Here is a 24620-nt window from a genome sequence, read left to right as displayed (position 1 = left end):
TTTCAGCGTAAATTACAGAACAAATATGAAGCTTACAACATCTGAGCTGTGGTCTCTAAGTCCGCTGTCAACAGTTGCTCAAGGAATCTTTAGAGGAGGACTCCTCGGTGTATAACGTAACTGCAGGGACGTGCCTCCTACAGGCCCCATCAGGACTGCCGGGCGCATTCCCCCAGGTGCTCAGGGTGCTGCTGGAAGGCACCCCTCAGCTGAAGGAGGTCACCTTGCCGAAGCCCACCCTTCCCCAAGGCAGCCTGCACCCAAAGACTGGTTTATGGGGATGGGGGGGGGGGGAAGAATAAAAGCCTGGCCACTGTCCCAGCTTAAGAGCTCAGTGCGGGGGCGGCTGGCTCAGTCGGTTGAGCGTCCGACTTCGGCTCAGGTCGTGATCTCGCGGTTTGTGAGTTTGAGCCCCACGTCGGGCTCTGCGCTGACCGCTCGGAGCCTTTAGCCTGCTTTGGATTCTGTGTCTCCCTCTGTCTCTGCCCCCTCTGCTCATGCTCTCTCTCTGTCTCTCAATAATAAACAAATGTTAAAAAAAAAAAAAAAAAAAAAAAAGAGCTCAGTGCGGAGTGGCTGAGCTCTCTGTTGAGACTGCAGGCCGCCCAGTTCTCCCTCTGCTCCTTCCTGCTTCCTTCCCCTCTTGCCAGGTGGTGGTTCTCAAGGGCTCTCCCTAATAAATGTCCTGCACACCAGCGTCCACCTCAGAGTGTACTTCCTGGGGAAGCGGACCTGTGACAGCAATCAGTCAAACAATAAGGATGTTAAAGCACCTTCCCTATGGCTTTGTCTAGGCATGGTGGTTAGCGATGGAGGGTGGGGCAGCAGAGGGGTGGGACAGGTGGTAAAAGAAATACGACCAAAACCCTCCCACACAAGGACCCTGCAATGTAGGTGAGGAATCTAAATGCACTTAGAGGAGCCTACAAAGTAATACAGATGAATTTTAAACAAATACACTAGAAGGTATATATTCAAACAGCTGAGTCTGGGAGCTCTATGCTTATTTTAAAGGATTGGAATGGGTGGGGCACCTGGGTGGCTCAGTCAGCTACGCATCTGACCCTGGACTCTGGCTCAGGTCATGATCTCAAGGTTTGTGGGTTCCAGCCCCACATCAGCTCCACGCTGACAGTAGAGAGCCTGCTTGGGAATCTCAAGTTCTTGAGATTCTCTCTCCCTCTTTATTTGCCCCTTCCCTGCTCACACTCTGTCTGTCTCTCTCTCTCAAAATAAATAAACAGAAAGAATTGTTTAAATAACTGGAATGGAAAAATCACACAAGATTTTTAGAACTCTTAGATGTTCAACCAGAGTGAGCGAATGAAAATGGCTTTTTGTTGTCATTGCTTTTCTATTTCCAATTGTATTGGGCAGTCTGGCCACCAAGGAAACTCCTAAGATTTGGTATCAAATTCTTTTTCCTACTCTAAAAGTCACATCTACCCTCAAAGGCTAAAGATTTGTTACTAATAGGGGCGCCTGTGTGGCTCAGTCCGTTAAGCATTTGACTTTGGCTCAGGTCAAGATCTCAGGGTTCGTGAGTTCTAGCCCCATGTTGGGCTCTGTGCTGACACAGAGGGATTCTATGCCTCCCTTTCTCTCTCTGCCCCTCCCCTGCTGGTGCCATCTCTCTTTCTCTCAAAAATAAATAAACATCTTAAAAAAATTGTTACTAATGAAGCTGCCAGGCAATTCTAAAAGAGGCTTCCTTAATACTCTCTAGGCTTATAAATACATTCTCTCTCTCTTTTTTTTAAGTTTATTTATTTATTTTGAAAGGGGGAGGCAGAGAGAGGAGAGACAGAATCCCAAGCAGGCTCTCTACTGTCAGCGTGGAGCTGATGTGGGGCTGGAACTCACAAACCGTGAGATCATGACCTGAGCCAGAGTCCGGAGTCAGACGCGTAGCTGACTGAGCCACCAGGGTGCCCCACTGTCTCCTTTCTAAGAACAGCTTTATTGGTGTATAATTCTCCCATCTTAAGTGTTTACAATTCCATGGTTTTTAATATACTCACAGGGTTGTGCAACTATCACCACGATCAATTTTAGAACAACTTCCTTAACCTCCTCTCCCCAAACAACCACCCTCCTCCTTTGCTATCACTCACCAATCCCTCATGTCTCCCAAATCTAGACACTCACTAGCCTGCTTTTTATGTCTACAGATTTGCCTGTTTTGGACGCTTCATGTAAGTGGAATCATATAATATGCGACTGACTTTTCACTTGGCATGTTTTCAAGTTTCGTCCACGTTATAGCACGTGCTCGTAATTCATTTCTTTTCACGATCTAATAAATCCAATTGGATCGATAAACATTTTATTTATCCATTTGCCAGGTGACGGACATGTGGGTTGTTTCTACTTTGGGGAAAGAAACAACGCTGCTCTGAACTTTTGTGTACAAATCTTTGTGTGGACGTAAGTTTTCATTTCTTTTGAGTACAGACCTGGGAGTAGAACTGATGGGTCATGTGGCAACTTCGTGTCTAATATTTGAGGAATTGTTAGACTGTTTTCCACAGTGGCTGTAGCCCTTTACATGCCGACCAGCAATGTATAAGAGTTCCAATTTCTCCACATGCTTGCCAACACTTACCATTATCTGCCTTTTCAGATAACCTTCCAGTGACTATGGTCTCATTGTGGTTTTGACTTGTATTTCTCTGATGGCTAACGATGTGAGGATCTTTACATGTGCTTATTGGCCATGTTTTATCTTCTTTGAAGAAATGTCTATCCGCATCCTTTGCCTGTTTTAAAATTATTTGTCTTTTTATTATTGAGTTCTTTGTAAGTTCTAGATAGAAGACCTTTCTCAGATGTATGATTTGCAAAACTTTTCTCCCTTTTGTAGGTGTCTGTTACTTTCTTGATGGTTCCTATGAAGCACGAACCTTTTCCATTTTTATGATATTCAATTTATCTATTTTTGTCTTTCATTGTTTGTACTTTGGCTGTCCTGTCTCAGAAACCTTGCATAATTCGAGGTCGTGAAGATTTACACCGATATTTCTTCTAAGCTTTGTAGTTTTCGCTCTTACATTTAGGTCTCTGATCCATTTTGAGCTCATTTTTGCCTAGGCTGTGAGCAGGAGTCCACCTTCATTCTTCCCTTGTGGCTGTCCAGTTGTCTCAGCCCCATTTGTTGAAAAGAGTACTGTTTCTCTACTGAGTTGTCTTGGCACCCTGACTGAAAGCCCAAGTGGGGATTTATTTCTGGACTCTCAATTCTATTCTGTTGGTCTGTAAGTCTGTCCTCGTGCCAGTATCACACAGGGCATCCTTCTTAAGGAAACTGCGACATGCGTCCATTCACCACGACTGCTCACTGGGCACCCACGACGTACCAGACGCGGCTCGAGGTGCCGCAGAATCCGGAGCTCACTTGGAGCTCAGCTTTGTGCAGGAGACACGAGATTAAACTGTGTATAAGTAACACCTACGGCATGGCAGGGGTTGGTAAGTATCACTGAGGAAGCAAAGAAGGGGATATAACGTAGAGCGAGGAGGGCTAAGTTCGGACAGGATAGCCAGGAGGGCCTCACCGAGAAGGGGAGTGACAAAGACCAGAAGAAGGTAAAGAAGCTGGACGTGTTGCCCTCGGTGGCGAAAGCACTTGAGTTCGAGGGCAAAGCAAGGGCGCAAGCCTGATGGGCTGTTCATCCGAAGGCCAGGCGGAGGGCCAGTGTGTCCCAAGCGGAGAATGAGAGAGAGGTGAACATGGGGCCGGACCCTGGGGTGCCTCATGAGTCTCTGTGAGGTCACAGGCTTTTCCAGTGAACGGGATGGACGCCTGTTGGAGGTTTCCGGGCGGAGGGGTAACACGGCCTGGGTAAAGCGATTAACACACCGCAACTCCGTGTTGAGACGAGGGTAGAAGCAGGGGCCAGTTAGGGGATCGCGAGGTAACGGAGATGAAGGATGGCGGGCGCCTGTGCCGAACGGGTGGCGGCGGGGCAGGGAGCGGTGCTCTGGCTCCGAGGTTGGGGCCGGACGGATCTGCCTGCAGACGGACGGGGCACGAGGGAGCGGAGCGCTGGGGAACATGAGGTTTCAGGCCTAAGCCCCTGGAAGGATGAAGTTTCCCTTGCCTCTGACAGAAGAGCCTGCAGGAACCGTAGCTCCGGGGACGAGAGCTTACCTTGGGAAATACTGACCTGGGGACGCCTAACCCTAGCGAAGGAGTCAAACAGGAACTTTTGTTTACAGAGCTGTGAATAAAAATTTGAGGTCCCAAGGCATCTAAACAGCACTTGTCACTGAGAAGAGACCGCCTGAGGGATGAATGCAGACGAGAAGAGGGGTGCAAAGGCGGCCCGGCCCGAGGCAGCCTGGCCTCAGAGGGCTGAGGGGTCAGACACAGGGGCCCGGGTGCAGACACAGGCACGTGCACACGCCAGGCCCCCGCGCACACAAATGCACACACAGGCGAGGAGGGGAGGAGAGGAGAGCAGGAAGCAGAGAGGGAGGAAGAAGCACTAAGGAAGAGCGGCCGGAAAGGCCGCAGGAAAAGCAGGTGGTGTAAGTGTTCGCAGGGGAGGGCAGTCAGGCGGGCCGAGGCCTGAGGAATGGCCGTGGCAGCGATGCTATGCTGGTCCCTGGTGACCCCGAGAAGCGGCGTTTTGGTGGAGTGACGGCTGAAGGGAAAACGCAAGACGGCTACCTGGAGGCCGTGAGCCCGGGGTTTTGTTCCGAAGGAGTGCTGTTTCCAGGGAAGGGGGCAATCACAACCTCGGGGGATGGGCATGGAGGGCGGAGCAGGGAGGGCGCTGCAGCCTGTGCTGGAGAGCGCGAGGGGAGGGAAGGGTCGGCAAGGGACCTCCTCCGAGGGGGAGAGAAGGTCAAAGGCTTGTGTAGGTGCAGGGCCAGCAGCTGAGAGGGGGCAGGGCAGGGAGACTCGGGAGGACTGGGCGACGAGCAGGCCTGCAGCCGTCGCCCAGCAGAGAGGAAGAGAGGACAGGCCGAGAAAACACGCCCGAGGCCAGCGATGACTGTAAACTGCGGCCTGTCAGGTGCCAGACGCACGGGCAAGGTCAGGGCGCGGCTGTGGGGTGACGGCTGAAGTCGGGGGGGGGGGGCAGACAGCTCACTGCGGGGCAGGGCTCAAGGAAGTGCACTGCTATCGCGGCGAGGCAGGTGCGGCGAGGCAGGTGCAGCGACGGTACCCTGGAGGGAGGGCCAGCCAGGCCTGCGGGCCCTCTGGGGGCGGGGTGAGGGGTGCGGGGTGGCGTAGGCTGGTCGCAGGAGAGGAGGGCCGTCCCGCGGGGCAGCTTTCGTCCCACCGCTCCCTCCTCAGACCGGCCGAACTGGACGATTCTCTCGCCCCTTTACCATCTGGGGGCCCTCCTGGAGCCACACGCGGGCTGCGATTTGATCTTCTGAGTTTCTGAGTGGGCGGGTGCTGGCCAAATTCCCAAATATAACGATGGAATTCGTCGAACGTTGGTCCCAAACCTCTTTGGGATGAACAAGACACGTAAAGGATAAATTATAATTTCCTGTGGCACATGAGGCTGTATTTACTCTGTAGACGGATATATTCCAGGCACAGCTATTGTAGAGCAAGGTCAAAATGCAACAGGAACAAAAAGTTAACTAATTTCTGATGCGTGAAGACGAAGAAAAACAAAGAGACTATTTAACATTAAAAAAAAAACCACTTAAGTATCTGCTCCATGATGAAATAATTAATTTCTTTAAATAGAAATCGAGGTGCTACTTTTTGCCCACTCCTCGGATAACTCAGGCTGGCTCCCTCCCGGGGACGGTCAGCACCTGCGGAGTCATCAGGAGAAAAGGGAAGGGACGCCACGAAAATAGAATCTTCAGACGGTGCGGCTCGCAATTAATACGAATCTCAGCTGCACTGTCGAATGTCATCTTCTATGCAAAATGTGTACACTTCACAGCCCTGAAAGTCCCATATGACGCCAGTGGCACTAATTTTTACCGTCAAGATGCTAACCATCCACTAACCCTGGGCACTCCCTCACTGGTGCTTCAGCGTAAGCCCGGGAGAACAAGTAACAAGCTGGGCACCCTTATGTAGCACTGGCTTCACAAGCAAAGACTTGGAGGCAGAATTGGTGTCCATCACTAGGAGAATGGATGCATAAATTCTGGCACATGCGGAAGGTGGAAATCTCTGCAGCAGCACGAAACAATGAAGCACATCTTATACACGGCAACGAAGACACCATAAGCATAGTAATGAGTGAAAAGTAACAAGAGACTCAGAGCCCAAATCCATACACGTAAATTCAAGAACACACACAAAACAACACAATTTAAATAACTGAGTGGAAGGGAAGGACATACTTGGATGCCGGTGTGGGTGCGTATGCAGGAGGAGGGTCACAGGAGTGGGACTAAAGGAAATAAAATACAAGCAAAGACGCCTGTACCATGAATCAAGGCACGGCATCAACTTGATTTGTGTATCTGAGCTAGTGGTGGTCATGGGGGAAGTGAGTAGAGCGTTCTTACGAATGGACAGTTAGTTGGTATGTATTTTTCATACTTGAAGCTTTTCACTATTTGTTACTTGTACACCTTGCTCCGGAGAGATCTATAATGTAGCACGATAATGCGCCCAACAGAGTATCTCCGTTCTATAAACTTGACATGTTTTGGTACAATCGTTATCACAATCTATGGATGGCATTTAACAGGATCTAGAATAGCGGTTGCCAAAAGCGAAATCAGTCAATCGTGAATCTAATAAAGAGTAAAGCTTTGATCATAATTTGATATATTCGGAGAGAAAAGTAGATAAAAAGATTCCTATAGAATTGAGCTTGACGCTATGATTAACAACTTAGCACACGAAGTACCTCTTAGCCAATGCTAAGCACAGCATCAGAGCTCACCCTGACAGGTACGGCTTCCTGCAGAAACGTGTCCATGTTTCCCTTTAGGACAAACGTGTGTTTCCAACAAGCTCCTGGTTCATAATATGCTTTCTGTTCTCCATCTCTAAACTACACTTTCTTTTTTTTTTTTTTTTTAATTTTTTTTTTCAACATTTTTTATTTATTTACTGAGACAGAGAGAGACAGAGCATGAACGGGGGAGGGTCAGAGAGAGGGAGACACAGAATCCGAAACAGGCTCCAGGCTCCGAGCCGTCAGCCCAGAGCCCGACGCGGGGCTCGAACTCCCGCACCGCGAGATCGTGACCTGGCTGAAGTCGGCCGCTTAACCGACTGCGCCACCCAGGCGCCCCTAAACTACACTTTCTACGCTCACAGGCAATCGGCTGCAGGGAGAAGAGCAGCCCCGGACGGAAATCAAATTAAGTGATGTGTTCCGAGAAGCTGCCACTTGTGATGCGGCTCAGTGCTACAGGGAGAGCTGGACAACTGTGTCTGGGGCCCAAAGGGCTCACGATCTGATCGACCAACACTCAAGGACCCCCATTCTTACTCCCATGGGAGTTGTTGGGTGACCTTAGAATAATCGCTCAAGTTTCTCTGCGTCACTTTCACTGCGCTCCTGCCAACCAAGAGACAGGGGATGAGAGAACACAGGAAGAAGGGTCAGGAGCTCTCATCATTTTGTTCCAGCTTAGTGCCCATGAAAGGGGAACTAACAACATTTCCCCACTGTGCTACACGTGACCTTTGTTACTTATAAAATAGAAATGTTAAAACCCTGGAGGCCCGTTACAAATGCTGATCCTGGAGTCCTTGTCAAGAAATCCCTTACAATGGAGTCTTTTGTTCAATAGGATCCATACAGCACCCAGCGGGTGAATCTTCTTAAAGGTCTAAGACAGACACACTTAAGAAACCTCCGTTCTAAGGAGAAGTTTAAGAAAGTTTCCCCTTTCTTGGAAGGATGTTCTTAGCACAAGACGATGCAGCCCTGAAAAGTTTTTGAGTTTGAGCTGAAATAATTTGATTTGCTCCACAAAACTCCTCACATCCTTTTACTCACCGTAACAATAAAATATTCTGAAAATATTTCCACACAGAAAATGTTTCTACATGAATTCTCCTACGGATTATAAATTCCCATTAACATCAAATGAAGTAGCGGCAGACAGGAAACGCAGACCGTTAAACCTCAGATTGGACTTCAACCGATGTCTTCGTGCCACAAGCTTCCGAACCCATGTTTCCACGTGGCTGAGGCAGAGTCTCTGATCCCCTTGAGTTGCACAGGACGAGGTCGTGAGCAGATGGGCAGCACCATTCAGTGCCAGGCGGACGCATTCTAGCCCCAAGGCCATCAGATGGCTCTAGGAGCAATGGCGGTGTCACTCCTCACCGAGCGTGGCACTTCTCTCTTTCCCTGACCCGCTTTCTGTCCATCCACCTCCACCATCACCACCTCCTGCCGCCATGCCACGTTCGCCTCCTGTTCTATTCCGTGGGTAGCCACGGCCCCCTCCCTGTGGGGAGGCGGTGCTGTTGGGTAAAAGGGATGGGGACTGCCTTCGCACCCCAGTTCTCTACCCCGTGCTCTTCGCTAGCAAAGGGAGAAAAGGCTCGACGGTGATGGAACAAGGCTCTGTGGCCCACGGCGGTACTTGCCCACGGGCCACAGAGGAAGAACGGCTTGTGCAGAGAAGCTCGGGCATGGAGTGGGTGCGTGTGGGCAAGGTGTGCTGTGGCTGCCAGGCTCCGCGTGAGACGCTCCTGGTGAAGGCGCTTCTCAGCTGCCACCATAGGCTGGTGAGTGCTTCCGGCTGGTGCAGAAGCTTCTGCTCCGGCTTCCGACAGTCATGGGCAAAAAGTTGCTTTTTGTGGCGTGGTCAAGCTCAGCCCTAGCTGGTGGGGCTGACGAGGCTCAGCCATGACAGGAGGGACGATGCTTCAGGCCGTGGATGAGCTCTGACCCTCCCCCACCACGGCTGGCCCTTCCCGGTCTCCCCCTGCCTTGCTCCATGGGCACATTCCTGGTGAGTGAGGGGGCCTTGCTCTGCACCTCAAGATTATTAAGGATTCGAAATACAAACCTAATTTCATTTAATGTGTTTATTTAATTATTACCATAGCTCTCTAACTGAGGGATGGGGGTGCATTAGCCATCCTCATTTGTCTGTCAGGTTAGAAACAAGATGAACAACAGAGAATTCCCATATCTACCAATGGTGGTACAACAGTAGGAGAGTGATGTGGAATCTTTATGAAAGTCCAGAATGCATGTGTGTTTCCTCTCAGCAACGTCAGCTTTTTGTGGACAGCCTCTCACGATGTGCCCGGAGCGTAAACACTAAAGCTGGGACCCCGATCTCAGCACGGTGCACACAGACCCAACTGGAGGGTATGCACAAAAATCTAGGCTACAACCTAAACAGAAAACCTTTCTGTAGGGCTTACGTATGCTGGAAGTCGTTCTAAGGGCTTTATATGTAGTAATTCACTTAGTCCTCACAACAACTGCATGAAGGAGGTATGACTATCTCTGTTTTAAGAGGGAGGCACAGACAGGTTAAACAACTTGCCCAAGGGCACACAGTCAGTAAGCCATAGCACGGGATTAGAAATCAGGCACATCACAGACTAACTACCACGTAGAGCAGCTAAAAAGGAATGAACTATATTGGTCTAAGATAAGATTCCCATGTATCTCTCACATCCAATTGGAGAGACCATCCAAAGAACAGCAAAGAAATACAACAGGCACAATTTCATAATAACGAAGAAATGAGAAGGACACAGTGAGCACATGGGATATTTCCACAAATTTCTGGAAATCTGAAAATAGATGAAAGAGTCTAGGATGATGAAACAGCATGTAGGGAATTGAGCCTGGAACCCACACGGAGGTGGGAGCTTCAGCTGCAGAAGAAGCCGCCTAACTCGACAGAGCCCTGGAGAGGCTCCATACCTGTACACTGCACTCATGATGGTGGGAACAGTGAAACGGGGGCTCATTCCCTCCCCACGGCGCTGTGTGCAAACAGCCCACAGCTAAAATACTCTCAGATGTCCACACTCAGGTGCAAGTCTTTGCTAGAGAAATCAGTGAACTTTCTTGGAGGGGAGTTCATCACCCCGTTCCACATGCTGGCCCTAAAGGATGGGCATTACACTCTGGCCCACCAACAGTCACCCATCGTAAAGCAGGGACCCTACCTCTATCCTGAGCAAGCCGTGCCATTGGCTAATTCTCAAATATGAACAGAGTGCCAACCGACACCTGAGAAAAGCCTTCGTAAAAAAAAGAGAAACAGACACACAGCTATATATATATACCCCAAGGTGAAAAAGAAGAAAATGGACCCCAGAGTTAACAGATAATTCAAGGGACACAGAGAAGGTCTGTATTTTATTTTCAAGGACGGCTCCAGAGAGAACTAAGAAAACCTTGCATTCACTTGCAAGAACAGATACTCATGAAAAAGGAAAAATTAGAAAACCAGAAAGAGTTCTACAAAATTAATAAATGACTGCCAAAACGAAAACTTCAACAACCCATTCTTCCATTCATGGAATAAATCCCACTTGAGCATGGTGTATGATATGACCCTTTTAAAGGATTACTAAATTCATTTTGCTAATAAAAAAAAAAATGAAAACTTCCAACAGAAGAGCTAGGGGATCTAGCCTAAGAAGTCTTTCATGATACAGAATTATGGAGGACTAGAAAAAGAACTAAACCAAATCGAGCAGAATAAAGAGAATATTAAAAGAATATTCAGAAATCAATGAAACAGAAAACAAACAGTAGAGAAAATCAATGAAATCAAAAGTTGGTTCTTTGAAAATAAAAATAAAGTTGATAAACTCTAGCTAAACTGAGTAAGAGTAAAAACAGAAGAAAGAAATTGCCAATATCAGGATTGAGAAAGGAGTTGCCATTAAAGATTCTCTAAAAATTAGAATAATGAGAAAGTAACATCAATAACTTTATGTTAATACATTTAACAACTTAGATAAAATAGACAAACTGCTGAAAAGAACCAATCACCAAAACTGACCCAGGAAGAAATAGAAAATGAGAATACTTCCCTGTATCTAATAAAGATATTAAATTCATAATTTAAAAACTTTTCAGGCTCAGATGGTTTTACTGGAAAATTATATCAAACATTTAAGGAATAGATAATATCAATTAAAAAAAAAAAACAACAAAACAATCCTGTACAATCTCTCTCAGAAAAAAAGGAAGGGAAAGGAAATTGAAGATAGTATTGTTCTGATACCAAAACTTGGCAAAGATAATTATAAGAAAATAAAGTTACAGACCAATATCTCTTATTTAGCATAGATATAAAATCCTTAGCAAAATATTAGGAAATTGAATCTAACAATCTGTAATAAAATATAACCAAGTGGGATATATCTCAGTAATGCAAGGCTGGTTTTACAACAGAAAGTTAATTAATGTAATTCAACACATTAACAGAAAAAAACGAGAAAACTGACCTATCACAAACAGAAAATTTCTGACAAAATTCAGTACTCATACATGGTGAAAGTACTCAGTAAGATAGAAGGAGAGTGAAATTTCCTTAATCTTTAAAAAGGCATCTAGGAAAAAAAAACCCAGCTAACAGTACACCAAACGGTGAAAACCTAACTGCCTTTCCTTAAAATCAAAAACAAAGCAAGCATGTCAACTTTTACTACTTCTATTCAACATTCTGCTGGAGGTTATAGCCAGTGCAATCAGGCAAGAAAAGTGAATATAAAGCCTACAGGTTGTAAAGGAAGAAGAACATTTGTTTTTATTTGCAGATAACACGGTTGTGTACAAAATAAATTCTAAAGAATGTATTTTTAAAAAGAAATTACTATTGCTAATAAGCAAATTTAGCCAAGTTGCAGGATATCTGATCGTGAAAATATTAAGTCTTCTTTCTGTATGTTAGTAATTAAAATTGGAAATTGATATAAATATACAATTTACAACAGAACCTAGAGACATAAAATACTTATGGGTGAATTTAACAAAATCTATGTAAATTCTGTACAACAAAATCTATAAAGTTAAAGAGGAGCTAAATAAACAGAGAAACATGCGATGCTCATGGACTCAATATTGTTCAAATGTCAGTCAATCACTTCCAAATTGATCTAATGAATCAATGCAATCCCCACAATCCCTAAAATACTTTTTTTTTTTTTTTTTTTTTTTAGAAATCAGCTACATGATTTCTAACATTCAGATGGAAATGCAGAAAACCTAGAATAGCAAAACACTTTTGAAAAATAACAACAAAGTTTGGGACCAATAATGTCTGATATGAAGACTTAAAACCACTTAAAACTTTAAAACATGAAGGTTAGATATATAGACAAATGGAACAAGATAGTCCTAAAATTGAGCCATACATATGCGATTATTTGAATTTAGACAAAAATGCCAAAGTAATCAGTACATGGAAAAGGGTTTCTTCAACAAATGGTTAGAGTAGCACCTGGACGCCATTTAGGAAAAAAAAAAAAAAAATTGAACCTCAATCTCTATCTCATACTATATACAAAAATTAACTTGAAATGCATCATAGATCTGGCTAAACATAAAAGCTAAAACCAGAAAATTCATACAGAAGAAAATCTTCAGGACCATGGCATAATGGAAGATTTTTCAGAAAAAAAACATGTAAATAAAATGGCAAGTCACTGCCTGGAAGTAAATTCCTGCCTATGTTTGACAACAGACTTATGGACAGAATACAACTTGTATATTACAACTCAGTAATGAGGACAACGCATTAAAAGAAATGGGCATAATAACTGAACAGACCATTCACAAAAGGAGATATTTAAAATGCTAATAACAAGCATATGAAAAGATGCTCTAACATAATTAGTCACCAAGGAAATGCAAATTAAAACCACAAGGAGCCATCACTACACAACTGTCACAATGGCTAAAACAAAACAAAACTAAAATATCGATAATTTCAAATACAGGCAAGGATGTGGACTTCCTGCAATTCACAACTCATGCTGGTCAAAGACTAAAAGGTTAGAAACACTTCAGAAACAGTTTGACAGTTTCTTACACAGTTAAACAAAAACTTACCCTAAGACTCAGCAAATGCACCCTGAGGTATTTACCCAAGGGAAACAAAGACAGAGGTTCATGAAAAAAGCATGTGAGAATGTTCACTGCAGCTTCGTGCATAATAGTAAAAATACGGGAACAACCAAAACGTTCATGAGCAGATGAGTGGGTAAGAAAACTGTAGTATATTCAGATAGGGGAATACTACTCAGCAATATGAAAAGAGACCCACTACATACAATGATGTGGATGAACCTCAAAAGCGTTATGCTAAATAAAAAAGCCAGACGCCAGCAGTATTCACAGTGTTGTTCCATTCATACAAATTTCCAGAACAGGCAACTGTAATTCATAGTGACAGAAAGCACGTCAGCGATGGTCTATGACGGGGAGTAGAAGAGGCTCATTGCACAGAGGAAGGAGGAACTTTCTGGAGACGAGGAAATATTCTAAGTCGTTTTGTAGTGGTAGTTACACAGGGGGATACATCTGTCAAGACCCATCAAACTCAACATTTAAGATGAGAGCGTTTTTTTGTATGCAAATTATACCTGGGAAAACTGATTAAGAGGACTGCACAACAGAATGATGCCGTGAGTCCTGAACTCTCAACTTTCTCTGCAATAACAACTGTATCAGATTGAGATATGCATAAACCAGGCTGTTTAGAGAATTAAAATAAGATACGGAGGAATTTGGAGTTTTCCCATCAATGGAAGACGCTGACACTTTGTATGTTTGTTTTCAGCTTTCATCACGGTGATGGGCTCCTTACCGTTTGAGCATATGCATTCTTCTGAGTTGTAAGGCAAGCATTTGGGGTCATATTGTAAGTTTTAATTCTAAATAGCGCAATCCACTGCTGTTGTCCTTTCGGAGCAAAATTAATTAATTACTCCCCTGCTTCGGTCAGAAGGTCTTAGGATTGTTAGCAGCGCCTTCTCACATGCATGGTGTAATATCACAGCTGGAAACGGCCGTGGCACTGAGCTGGATGGGCAGTGATCCTAAAGGATTCTGATCTGTCGTGCATGTCAGTTTCCTAACTCCCACAATTGTTTCGGTCACCGCTGTCTCCCCAGGGTGCAGCCCAGCGTGACACACAGTCCCCGAGAAGGGCTGAAAGGGTGGATCAAGGAACCACCCTTCATCAAGAAGACTTTCCTGTGACGGGAAGTGCCGTGGACGAATGTACAGTCCCTGTGCAGGAAGAGTGACAGAGCCCACGGGTGGCGGAGGCTGCCCCAGTGAAAGATGTACAGGCACGTCTGCACGTGGCTCCAGGTGGACCAAGGCCTGGAGAAAGAAGGAGAGACCTTACAGGGTTTCCCTCCCCCACACAGACTCTGAATGCAAATCAAGCTTTCGGAGCTCACGAGGTGTCTCTGCGCTTACTGCCGTCATGACTGCATCCGGGATCCGAGCAGAGCAACCCCAGCAGCTTCCGGTGTGGCGGTGGTGGTGTGAAAATCTCTTCTCTAAACCTCCAGGTGGGTTTTCAGGCCCACATCAAAGGGCTTCTCTTCAATTCTTTCAGGTTCATGTGGATTTAAGCTCCAGATGGCCAGTGCCATCTGGAAGCATTCTTGGACCTACTGTGAGCAATCAGGCAAAGCAAGGTCTATCAAATGTCAGTGCTGCTTAAGAAAAGCATCAACAATTACAACTGTAGCTTTAAAATTACATTGAACTTTATAGCAGCTTTATTCATAATTGCCCCAAATCGGAAGCAACTAAGATGTCCTTCAGTAGACGACTGGATACGCAAACCACGGTACATCTACACAACGGGGTACTATTCAGTGATGAGAACAAATGAGCTGGTAAGCCACAAAAACACACGCAGGGACTTCAAATGCATGTTGCTAAGTAAGTGAAAGAATCTAACCTAAAAAAGCCTACATATGATTTCAACTATACGACATTCTGAAAAAGGGCAAACTGTACAGACAGTAATAAGATCAATGGTGGCCAGGGGATTGGGGGTGGGAGGGGCGGTGGGATGAAGAGGTGACAAGTAGGAGATTTTTGAGGGTGGTGAAACCATTTCATATGATACTCTAACGGAAGATACATCGCAGTTGGCATTTGTTAAAACCCACGGAATGTACAACACAGAGTGAACCCTAGACCTTAGTTAATAATGTATCAACATTGTTTCATCAATTGTAACAAATGTTACCACACTAATGCAGGATGTTAATAATAAGGGAAACTGTTTAGGGGAGTTGGGGTTATGTGGTAAATATAAATATTCTATATAATTTTTCTATAAAACTTAAACTGCTCTAAAAAATAAAGTGTATTAATGTAAAAGATACATTGTAAATCAAGATTGCAGAGTTTTTAATGTTACATCTTTAAACGGACATATTCTAACTGCAAGATAATTTTCCACTGAAGTATTTTTAGAAGAATATTATAACGATTTTCTTTCTTACATAACACTCTTGTGATGGCCCAGAAAATATTCAGAAAACACTTTTCCCCAATTGGAAACCTATTTCAAGCAACATCAAACATTCAATCCCAGGTCTAACTAACAGTGAAAGTATATCCAATTTCAAAAGAAATATTAAGAAATCAAGTGTAAATAAAACATGTATTTTTTCCCTTATTTGCCATAGAACATCTCCTATTTTGTGGGCACAAAGTTTCAAAATTTCAAAATTCTACACTTAGGAAATGGACTATTCCTTGCAAGACTGTCGACTCTTCATCTGAAACTTCTTAACGTCCCTCTCCTGCAGAGGACAGGTATCCAGAGCTTTGGGGTGAACATCTAGGGGGTTAAAATTCTAAACTGTAACCGGTTTTACTAACGACAGTTCTGTATATGGTACATTCCTACATTCTGAGAAAATTTCCAAAAGCGAGGGCCCACAATTAATCAAAATCGGTCCAACTATTAACAATACACTCACAACTTCAGGTGACCTCCATGTAAACTCATGTCCTCAAGAGGGCTCTTAGGGCCTGGCCTGTGTCATTTTACTCTGGTCCGTTCAGTCTCTCGCTCCCCCATTTGACTCTACACTTGCTCCCTGGTCTTCAAGCCTCCAACACCTGTCTCTAGGTACTGTCAGCACCAACCTTGCTATTTTGGGGAGAGAACAGAGGCTTTCAGAAGAGGACATCTGTGAGTCCGCCCCCCCCCCCCCCAACCTGTTCCCACACCTGGCTGGACCCTTACCCTCTACCATCCGGTCCCTCTGCACTGAGTGAGGTCCAACCTGTCCACCTGTGTTTGATCCCAGCTGTCCCTCTCGCAGAGTCAAGGACGTTATCCAGCTGTTCCCACTTTTGGGGAAGCTGCTACAACGCTAGTAGGGTGGTATCATCAAGGTGTGCCTTTCAATCTGCTCCAATGCATTCTTTCAATCCCTCGTATAAACACCACTTGTGAAATGTTCTTGGCCAAACTGTTTAAACTGAATCTAATCAAGCCTGTGAACCAAACTTCTAACATAACATAGGGACAGGGAGACCAGTTTAAAAAAAAAAGAAAAGAAAAAAGAAGACAGACACACCTTAAGGAAACAATCAGACAGATCAACACTCTGAAACGTCTACACGACACGGTTAACGTCTACAGGGACCCTGTGAAAGGTCCACGCGGACACAATGAAACGTCTACACGGACACAGTAACTAAAAGTAGGTGCTGCAGCAGTCACTTCATGAAAGGAAATACGCGGTCACAGACCGGTACCTGAGAGGGTGCTCAGCATCACTCGTCACTTGAGAAATGCAAATGCTGCAGCACAGCATGACGGCCAGAGCAGCCAAAAGAAACAAAAACCGACACCAAAGTGTTGGTGAGGGCGTGGAGGGACCAGAACCCTCACACGCTGTTGGCGGGAAAAGGCAAGATGGCACCGCCACGTGGGAGCAACGGGTGGTGGCTGTGACGTCGGAGACTTCCCTAACGTATGACGCGACAATCCTACTCTTAGGTATTTACCCAAGTAAAGTGAAAACCTTTACTCACACAAAACAGCGGGAAAATGCTTGCAGCAGCTCTATGCAAAATCGAAGGACTGGAAGCAATCAAAATCCCCTCTTCTGAAACACGGACAGACACACTGTAGCGCATCCACACACTCAGATACTGCTCTGCACAGCAAGGGGCTCTCCACAAATGCAGTAACACGGATGAGTCTCAAATGTTATTTTAAGTGAAAGAAAGAGACTCAAAGGCTATAAACTCCACGATCCCATTTCTATGCTGCTCTGGAAAAGGCAAACCAGTAGGCAAGGCGGTGGCTGCTAGGAGTCAGGGGGAGGGAGAGGTTTGAGGACAGAGAAAATCTGAGCTCTCCTTTCTCTTCTCCTCCTCGTTCACATTAGGAGATTGCCAATGGCATGACGCCTAAGAGAAACTGGTGGGTTCGAAGGAGCCCATCAGCCTTGATTATCCAAAACCACTATGCTGCTTCTCCAAGTCAATAAACCCCTGGAGGACTTGAGGCAGGAAGGGCAACATTTCCTTAGAAATGAGGCGTTTTCTTGTTGGCGGCTGAAAGCTTCTGGGTGGACAAGGGGCTAAAACAATCTCTCCTGGATTACATTTTTAATTTATAAACAGTTTAAACTGGCTAAACCAAAGCTCTCATGAAGAGGCATATTCACTAATTTTGGTTCCCCACGATAAATTTGTACGTTAAAACAGCTTTCTGCTGCTTAATTCAGAGGAACTAGACAAAACAAACACTGGTTGAAAAGAATGGATGTATAAAAAAATCAAATATCAACTATCATAAGAGAAATGGCAATTTAAAATACAATCTTTCAGGGGCGCCTGGGGGCTCAGTCGGTTAAGTATCGGACTTCGGCTCAGGTCATGATCTCACTGCTCGTGGGTTCGAGCCCCGCGTCGGGCTCTGTGCTGACAGCTCAGGGCCTGGAGCCTGCTTCCGATTCTGTGTCTCCCTCTCTCTGCCCCTCCCCTGCTCACACTGTCTCTCTCTCTCAAAAGTAAATAAACATTTAAAAAATATATGTAGTCTTTTAGTTATTTTGGAAGGAATGTAAGCATTTTGTTTTTACGTTGAAAGAAATTTACGTGTAGATTCAAGATGCTACCCAATGACATTCAGTTATCCCGCAGTAAGACAGATGGTCCCAAAATTCCCTGAAGAGGCCTATTTGATCTCATCAAGAGGGAAGCGCGAAGCTCCGCTTTCTCTCCAATTTTATTATCACCGATTATTTTGTGAAACTTTTTTGTCCTTTGCTTTTTAACTATACTTGATTAAATACACAATCACTATGGGAAAAGAATGAAAAAGATGCAGGAAAAGAAAAAGGGAGTAAGTTATGCAAACCTTAACTTAAAAACTACTGTTGTTAAATTTGGATTGCATCCAGGCCTTTTCCTACAGAAATGCATACATGCAAATACGTACATTTACAAGTTTTTCACTTCTCGTTTATTATCGTGGCCATCTTTCCAATAATAAAGATTTGTACACAGTTTTATTTTTATAGTGGCAAGGGATACCATGAGAAGAAGGGGCCAACATTTAATCATTAGCTATGTTGGATACGCAGCTCCCTTTCAGTCCTGAACTTTATGTTAGCGTAAGGAACTTGTGAATCTTTTCTCTTACAGTTACTTCTTCCTTTGGTGCCATTCATATAGTAAAGGTCTCCCCACCCAAAGGTTAGCTAAACATTCACCTATAATTCTTTCTAGTATTTTTATGGTTTTCATTTTTACGTTTATAACTTTACTGAAACTAGATAGTAATGTATTATTAGTATAACTAGTGTATAATTTAAAGAGGGGCTTGACCTTTACCCATTCCCTCTAAATGGGTAGCCAGTTGTCCCAACACCGTTCAATAACCAATGCATCATCTTCTACTGACAGGAAATACCTATCATAACATATACCAAATGTGTGTATGTCTGTACTTCTAACAGTTCCTGGACTTTGTTCTGTTCCATTTATGTATTTGTTTTTTTAATTTCTTTAAATGTTTATTTATTTATTTTTTTTTATTTTTAAAAAAATTTTTTTTTCAACATTTTTATTTATTTTTGGGACAGAGAGAGACAGAGCGTGAATGGGGGAGGGGCACAGAGAGAGGGAGACACAGAATCGGAAACAGGCTCCAGGCTCTGAGCCGTCAGCCCAGAGCCTGACGCGGGGCTCGAACTCACGGACCGCGAGATCGTGACCTGGCTGAAGTCGGACGCTTAACCGACTGCGCCACCCAGGCGCCCCAAATGTTTATTTATTTTTAAGAGAGAGAGCGACAGAGCATGAGCGGGGGAGGGGCAGAGAGAGAGAGAGAGGGAGACACAAGAATCCGAAGCAGGCTCCAGGCGCCGAGCTGTCAGCACAGAGCCCGACGCGGGGCTCGAACTCGACAGACCGCGAGATCATGACCTGAGCCCAAGTCGGATGCTCAACCGACTGAGCCCCCCAGGCGCCCCTCCATTTATCTATCTGCTCTGGTGCCAGTACCACAATTTTCCAGTTCCTGTGGATTTACATCCTATGATAGGGCAAATTACTACCACTGCACTCTTTTCTCCAGAAGTGTTCACGGCCATTATCTCACATTTATTCTACCTGGCTTACTTCAGATTTCTATGTTTTGATAGGCTGTTTACTCATTGTTATTTTACAATGTGTTGTTCTCTGGCATTAGATTTGAGTGATGGATTTCTCTTTCAGCTTATTTACTTTTCTCCTACAATTACCATGTACTTAATCACACCTAACTAAATACTAAAAAAAAGCTCCAAAAAATAATTGTCAGTAGGCCTGATGGTTGTCCCTAAGCTCTGGCTTACTGTGGCAACATCCTCATCCCCAGTGTCTGAATGTGTCTGAATCCTGAGTAGAAGAGGATCCTGGCTTCTCCTAGGCCTGCCCTGGCCTCTCTACTGAGCGGGGTTTGTAGCAGTCGACTAGAAGTTGTTAAAGTTAATTCTCATGACACTGCACCAACTTCCTCAGAAAGGGAAGTCACGGGTTGGTTCTTGGTGTCTTCCTGAAGTCGGTCCGTCCTTCCTTCCTTCCTTCCTTCCTTCCTTCCTTCCTTCCTTCCTTCCTTCACCTGTTCTATCAGGTGAAAATCCATCAATTCTCGTCGGCTGCAGTAGGCCCCACTTCCCCATGAGCACCCTGTTTCTATACTGATGTAATTTGCCCCTAACTTTCCTTTTTCTTGGTAATGTTTGCTGGTTTCTCCCCTAACTTCACCATCTTCCCAGGAAATCTTGAGTGAGATCACTTTGTGGAATTTTGCCTGAGCAGGCCGTACCACTAATAAACATTAAAATAATGAGAGAACTCAAAATTAACTGTGAAAAGGAAAAAGGTCCAGATCTGAATTCGTGGGTGACCACAGCATGGATTTTGGAAGAAGAAATAAAAAATGGCAGACCTACTTCCTGCCGGATAGAAAAAGAAAGAAGACGTGATCCTCCCACGATTACCCTCCAGTTTTGTATTAAGAAAACAGTTCAGAATAGTTGGTGGTTATTTTTTAAGTGTCAAATCAGTAACATAACATCACATAAAAGCCATTTAGGAATCAAAGGGAATAATCTCGACACGGATCCAAGCCCCGGATACCTCCTCAGACCCTGGACTGTATTACGGGGAGGGAATGACCTGATGACAAATGACCCCTCGTCTCAAACGTCCTGACACCTCCCTTCGCTGTCGGATGAAGCTAGGGTGTGATCGGGCACACGGCTCCCGGGAGGGCGAGGGGGCGCGGCCTTCCTGCTCGGACAAGGCACAGTCTTGGCACAAGAGATGCCGCTGCTGGTTCTGAGCATGACAGGAAGCATCGCCCGCGCCTGGACAGGAGCCTTGGACTGTGGCGGACGACAGACGGGCCGCGCTGCACAGCACAGGCACGAGCGGTGGGCGAGGAAGGAGCGTCCCGAAGCCCTTTCACCACAGACGGTCCCTGGGAAGCGGCCCTGCTTTGCACGCTGTGCTTTAGCACACCGCTTCGCGTGCGCCGAGCCCGCCTTGGAAAGCGTGTGAATTCACAGCCACCCCCCGGGCAGGAGCTGTATCCCCCTCTGACAGGGGAGGAAGCAGCCGCAGCTCCCACCGAGCGGTGGCTCTGCTCACTCTGGTGCCTCCCTCCTGCCAGAACGGAGGCAGGCCTTCTACCTGGAGGCAGGCGTTCCCGCACAAGGAACTCATTCAGTAAGAGCTGAACTCTCACCTCCGCGCCGTGTTCATCCTTGATACGACAGTTCCCATTTTAAATCCCGTGAGGCACGGGCACCAGGCCTACGTGGCAGGCAACTCAGAAATAAAATGACGGTGATCTACCCCCTGGCAGAAGCTGGAGAAGTCAAACAAGTTATGAGGCTTCCAACTTCTATCTCTATTTCGAGCTGAGAGCGCCTAAAAGCAAAGCCAAGTGCACCGTAGTATTGTCACAGCCCCCTGAGGAAACGCCTCTACTACGTTAAGGCACTTCAGAAACTATGTTCAACTATACTGAAACGATATTGAACTATGTTGAACTATGTTGAACTATATTGAAACGATATTAAACTACAGTGAAACAATATTGAACTATATTGAACTATATTGAAACGATATTGAACTATGTTGAACTATACTGAAACTATATTGAACTATGTTGAAACTATGTTGAACTATATTGAAACGATACTAAACTATATTGAAACGATATTGAACTATATTGAACTATATTGAAACGATACTGAACTATGTTGAAACTATATCGAACTATATTGAAACGATATTGAACTATGTTGAAACTATGTTGAACTATATTGAAACGATATTAAACTATATTGAACTATATTGAAACGATATTGAACTATGTTGAACTATACTGAAACGATACTAAACTATATTGAAACAATATTGAACTATATTGAACTATATTGAAACGATACTGAACTATGTTGAAACTATATTGAACTATATTGAAACGATATTGAACTATGTTGACACTATGTTGAACTATATTGAAACGATATTAAACTATATTGAACTATACTGAAACGATACTAAACTATATTGAAACGATATTGAACTATATTGAACTATATTGAAACGATACTGAACTATGTTGAAACGATATCGAACTATATTGAAACGATATTGAACTATGTTGAAACTATGTTGAACTATATTGAAACGATATTAAACTATATTGAACTATATTGAAACGATACTGAACTATGTTGAACTATATTGAAATGATATTGAACTATGTTGAAACTATATTGAAACGATATGGAACTATATTGAAACTATACTGAACTATGTTGAAACTATATTGAACTATATTGAAACGATATTGAACTATGTTGAAACTATATTGAATCGCCTACTGTGCACATTTTCTAAAACTATCTCGAGGACATTGATCATTCAGCAATCAAGGTTCCCTAATCAAGGAATTATCTGATAAGGTCATCTTGGGGTTTAATTTTCCCTGAAGAATTTTTATGCTTTTTATTAAAAAAAAAAGTTTTTATTGAAATTGCAGCTAGTTAACATACAGTGTAATATTAGTTTCAGGTGTAGAATTCAGTGGTTCGACACGTCCACACAACACCCGGTGGGCATCGCAAAGGCCCTCCTCAATCCCCGTCACCTGTTACACCCATCCCTCACTCCTCTCCCCTCAATAACCATCGGTTTGTTCTCTGTAGTTGAGTCTGTCTCTTGGTTTATGATTCTTTATTTTAATAACAAAAGACATGGGCTACCTTTCCCTTTTTACTTTGGCTGAGAGGAGAACTTAAGCACAAGATTTAGGGACCAGCTGTATGAAGTATCTCATGTTATGAGGCTGGGTAAGAACATACCGTCCCTTTTAGATGTTCTCTGTAAGTTTCTTAGCCTCATGATCCTATTTGCATTTCAATTTTGTTGCTACTTTCTTCTTCAGGTAGGTAAAAGAAAAAAGAAATTTGAAACTTTAACGAAATAATACAGAATCTGGCAATCCAAATTTCGATAAAGCAGCAAAAAAACATCAAAATTCTAGGACTTAAACATAAAAAGAACCAGAGAACAACCTTTCGTGAAATGTGATTGCTACGTTTGCCTTGAAGAAAGCTTTAAAAAAAGAGAGGAGGAAAAAAAAAGCCAAGTTTACAGCCGCAGGCACTTCTAAGTGATCAGTATTGAACAGACTGAGGAGGACAAGAGTTAATTACCAAACGGGTAAGCTCAAAACGCAACTCAGGTGTGAGAGGCTTCTGGCACACGCAGATGAACTCATCTTTGCTCTCACGTCCTCCCAGCCCGCAGTGCCCCGCGGCCAGCTCAGGGCCGCGGGCAGCTCAGGAGGCCGGCCGCCAGGCCCGGCAGGGCTCCTGGGGCCACCTCCCCGCCTTTCAGAGCCAGGCCCCTTGCAGCCAGAGAGACACGAGCTGAGACTAGGCAAATGTCATCGCCTGAGAGGGGGCTCAGGCGGAGACACGGACAAGGCGGGGAACGGAAGACGACCGCAGAGATGTGACACAGCGTTCACGAGACAAAGTAAAGGATAGTATTTTTTTTAACGTTTATTTATTTTTGAGAGAGATAGAGAGACAGAGCACAAGTGGGGGAGGGGCAGAGAGAGCTGGAGCCAGAATCCGAAGCAGGTCCAGGCTCCGAGCTGTCAGCACAGAGCCGACGTGGAGCTTGAACCCACGAACCGTGAGATCATGACCTGAGCCGAAGTCAGACGTCCAACCGACTGAGCCACCCAGGCACCCCCAGAATGCTATTTTTAAAGAGCCATGGGAACACAGAGAGAACAGAACAGAGCTCTTGGACACTGAACATACCATGGAAATATATTCGACAGAATCAGAAAGGAGTTGAGGGAGTCTTCTCAAATTGACAAAAACAAAAAGAAAGCAAATCAACCAACCAAAAGGAGACAGGGTGGCGGGGGCCAGGGCAGGGGGGAACACACAACAAACGCTAAGTCCAGATAATGCAACAGAGGCCCAGAGGTAGAGAAGATAGGACATGTGGAAACCATGGTTTTCCAAAGAAAATAATTCAAGACATTTCACAGAAGTGAAGAACAGGAATTTTGAGTATCACGTTCAACTGTTCAGAAAGAACAAAAACAAAAAAAACCCCACCAAACTACAAAAGAATCACTATAAAATTTCAAAGTATCAGGGATAAAGAGAAGACTCTGAAAACTTCTGGAGAGAATGAACAGGCCATGTTTGAAAGACGGGGGACAGGCTGGTGTCAGCCTCTCAACAGCAAAGCTGCAGGCAAGAAAACAGTGCCTTCCACATGTGGAGGAAAAACGGGAATGAAGATGTTTTCATGCAAGATTTCAAAATCTCTCTCATGCATCTGCAAAAACAAGGAAGCAGATTAAGACAAGGTATAGGGAACAAAGCAGAGCAAATCCTCAAGAGGTTGGAAACGAGGATGAGAAGCGTGTCGCGTATTTCGAGAGCGACCCTGCCCAAACTGACCTAGGACAGCTCTCATTCTGGGCCCAACCTCTGCATGGAAAACAACCAGGCACAACACTGACGGGTCATCGGATGTGCTTCAGCACAGCACATTCAAAAACCAGTAACAGGTACAGGGAAAACGAAGCGAATAAAAAGTGACGCAATTAGGGGCGCCTGGGTGGTGCAGTCGGTTAAGCGTCCG

The 24620-nt window shown here is 44.7% G+C and overlaps 1 protein-coding gene across 11 annotated transcripts in view; it reads right to left on the bottom strand.

Annotated features, from left to right (window-relative positions):
- Positions 1 to 24620, bottom strand: part of ANO10 (anoctamin 10) — a 224833-nt gene that overhangs the window by 75076 nt on the left and 125137 nt on the right. For 3 of the 11 annotated variants that reach the window (XM_032594618.1, XM_030329337.1, XM_032594617.1), the window contains one exon: positions 13272 to 14270. The exons of 4 other annotated variants lie outside the window; for them this stretch is intronic. In XM_032594618.1, the coding sequence (XP_032450509.1) occupies positions 13917 to 14270 (354 nt within the window). In that variant the 3' untranslated portion in view covers positions 13272 to 13916. Of the gene's footprint in view, positions 1 to 5340; positions 5470 to 13271; positions 14271 to 14321; positions 14570 to 24620 lie in introns of those variants that run through there. 4 more of the 11 variants (XR_003971714.1, XM_030329342.1, XM_032594620.1 and 1 more) reach the window with 4 other exon arrangements.

Source organism: Lynx canadensis, chromosome C2 (assembly GCF_007474595.2).
Source record: "Lynx canadensis isolate LIC74 chromosome C2, mLynCan4.pri.v2, whole genome shotgun sequence".
NCBI lineage: Eukaryota > Metazoa > Chordata > Mammalia > Carnivora > Felidae > Lynx > Lynx canadensis.
This window is presented reverse-complemented; position numbering and strand designations above follow the sequence as displayed.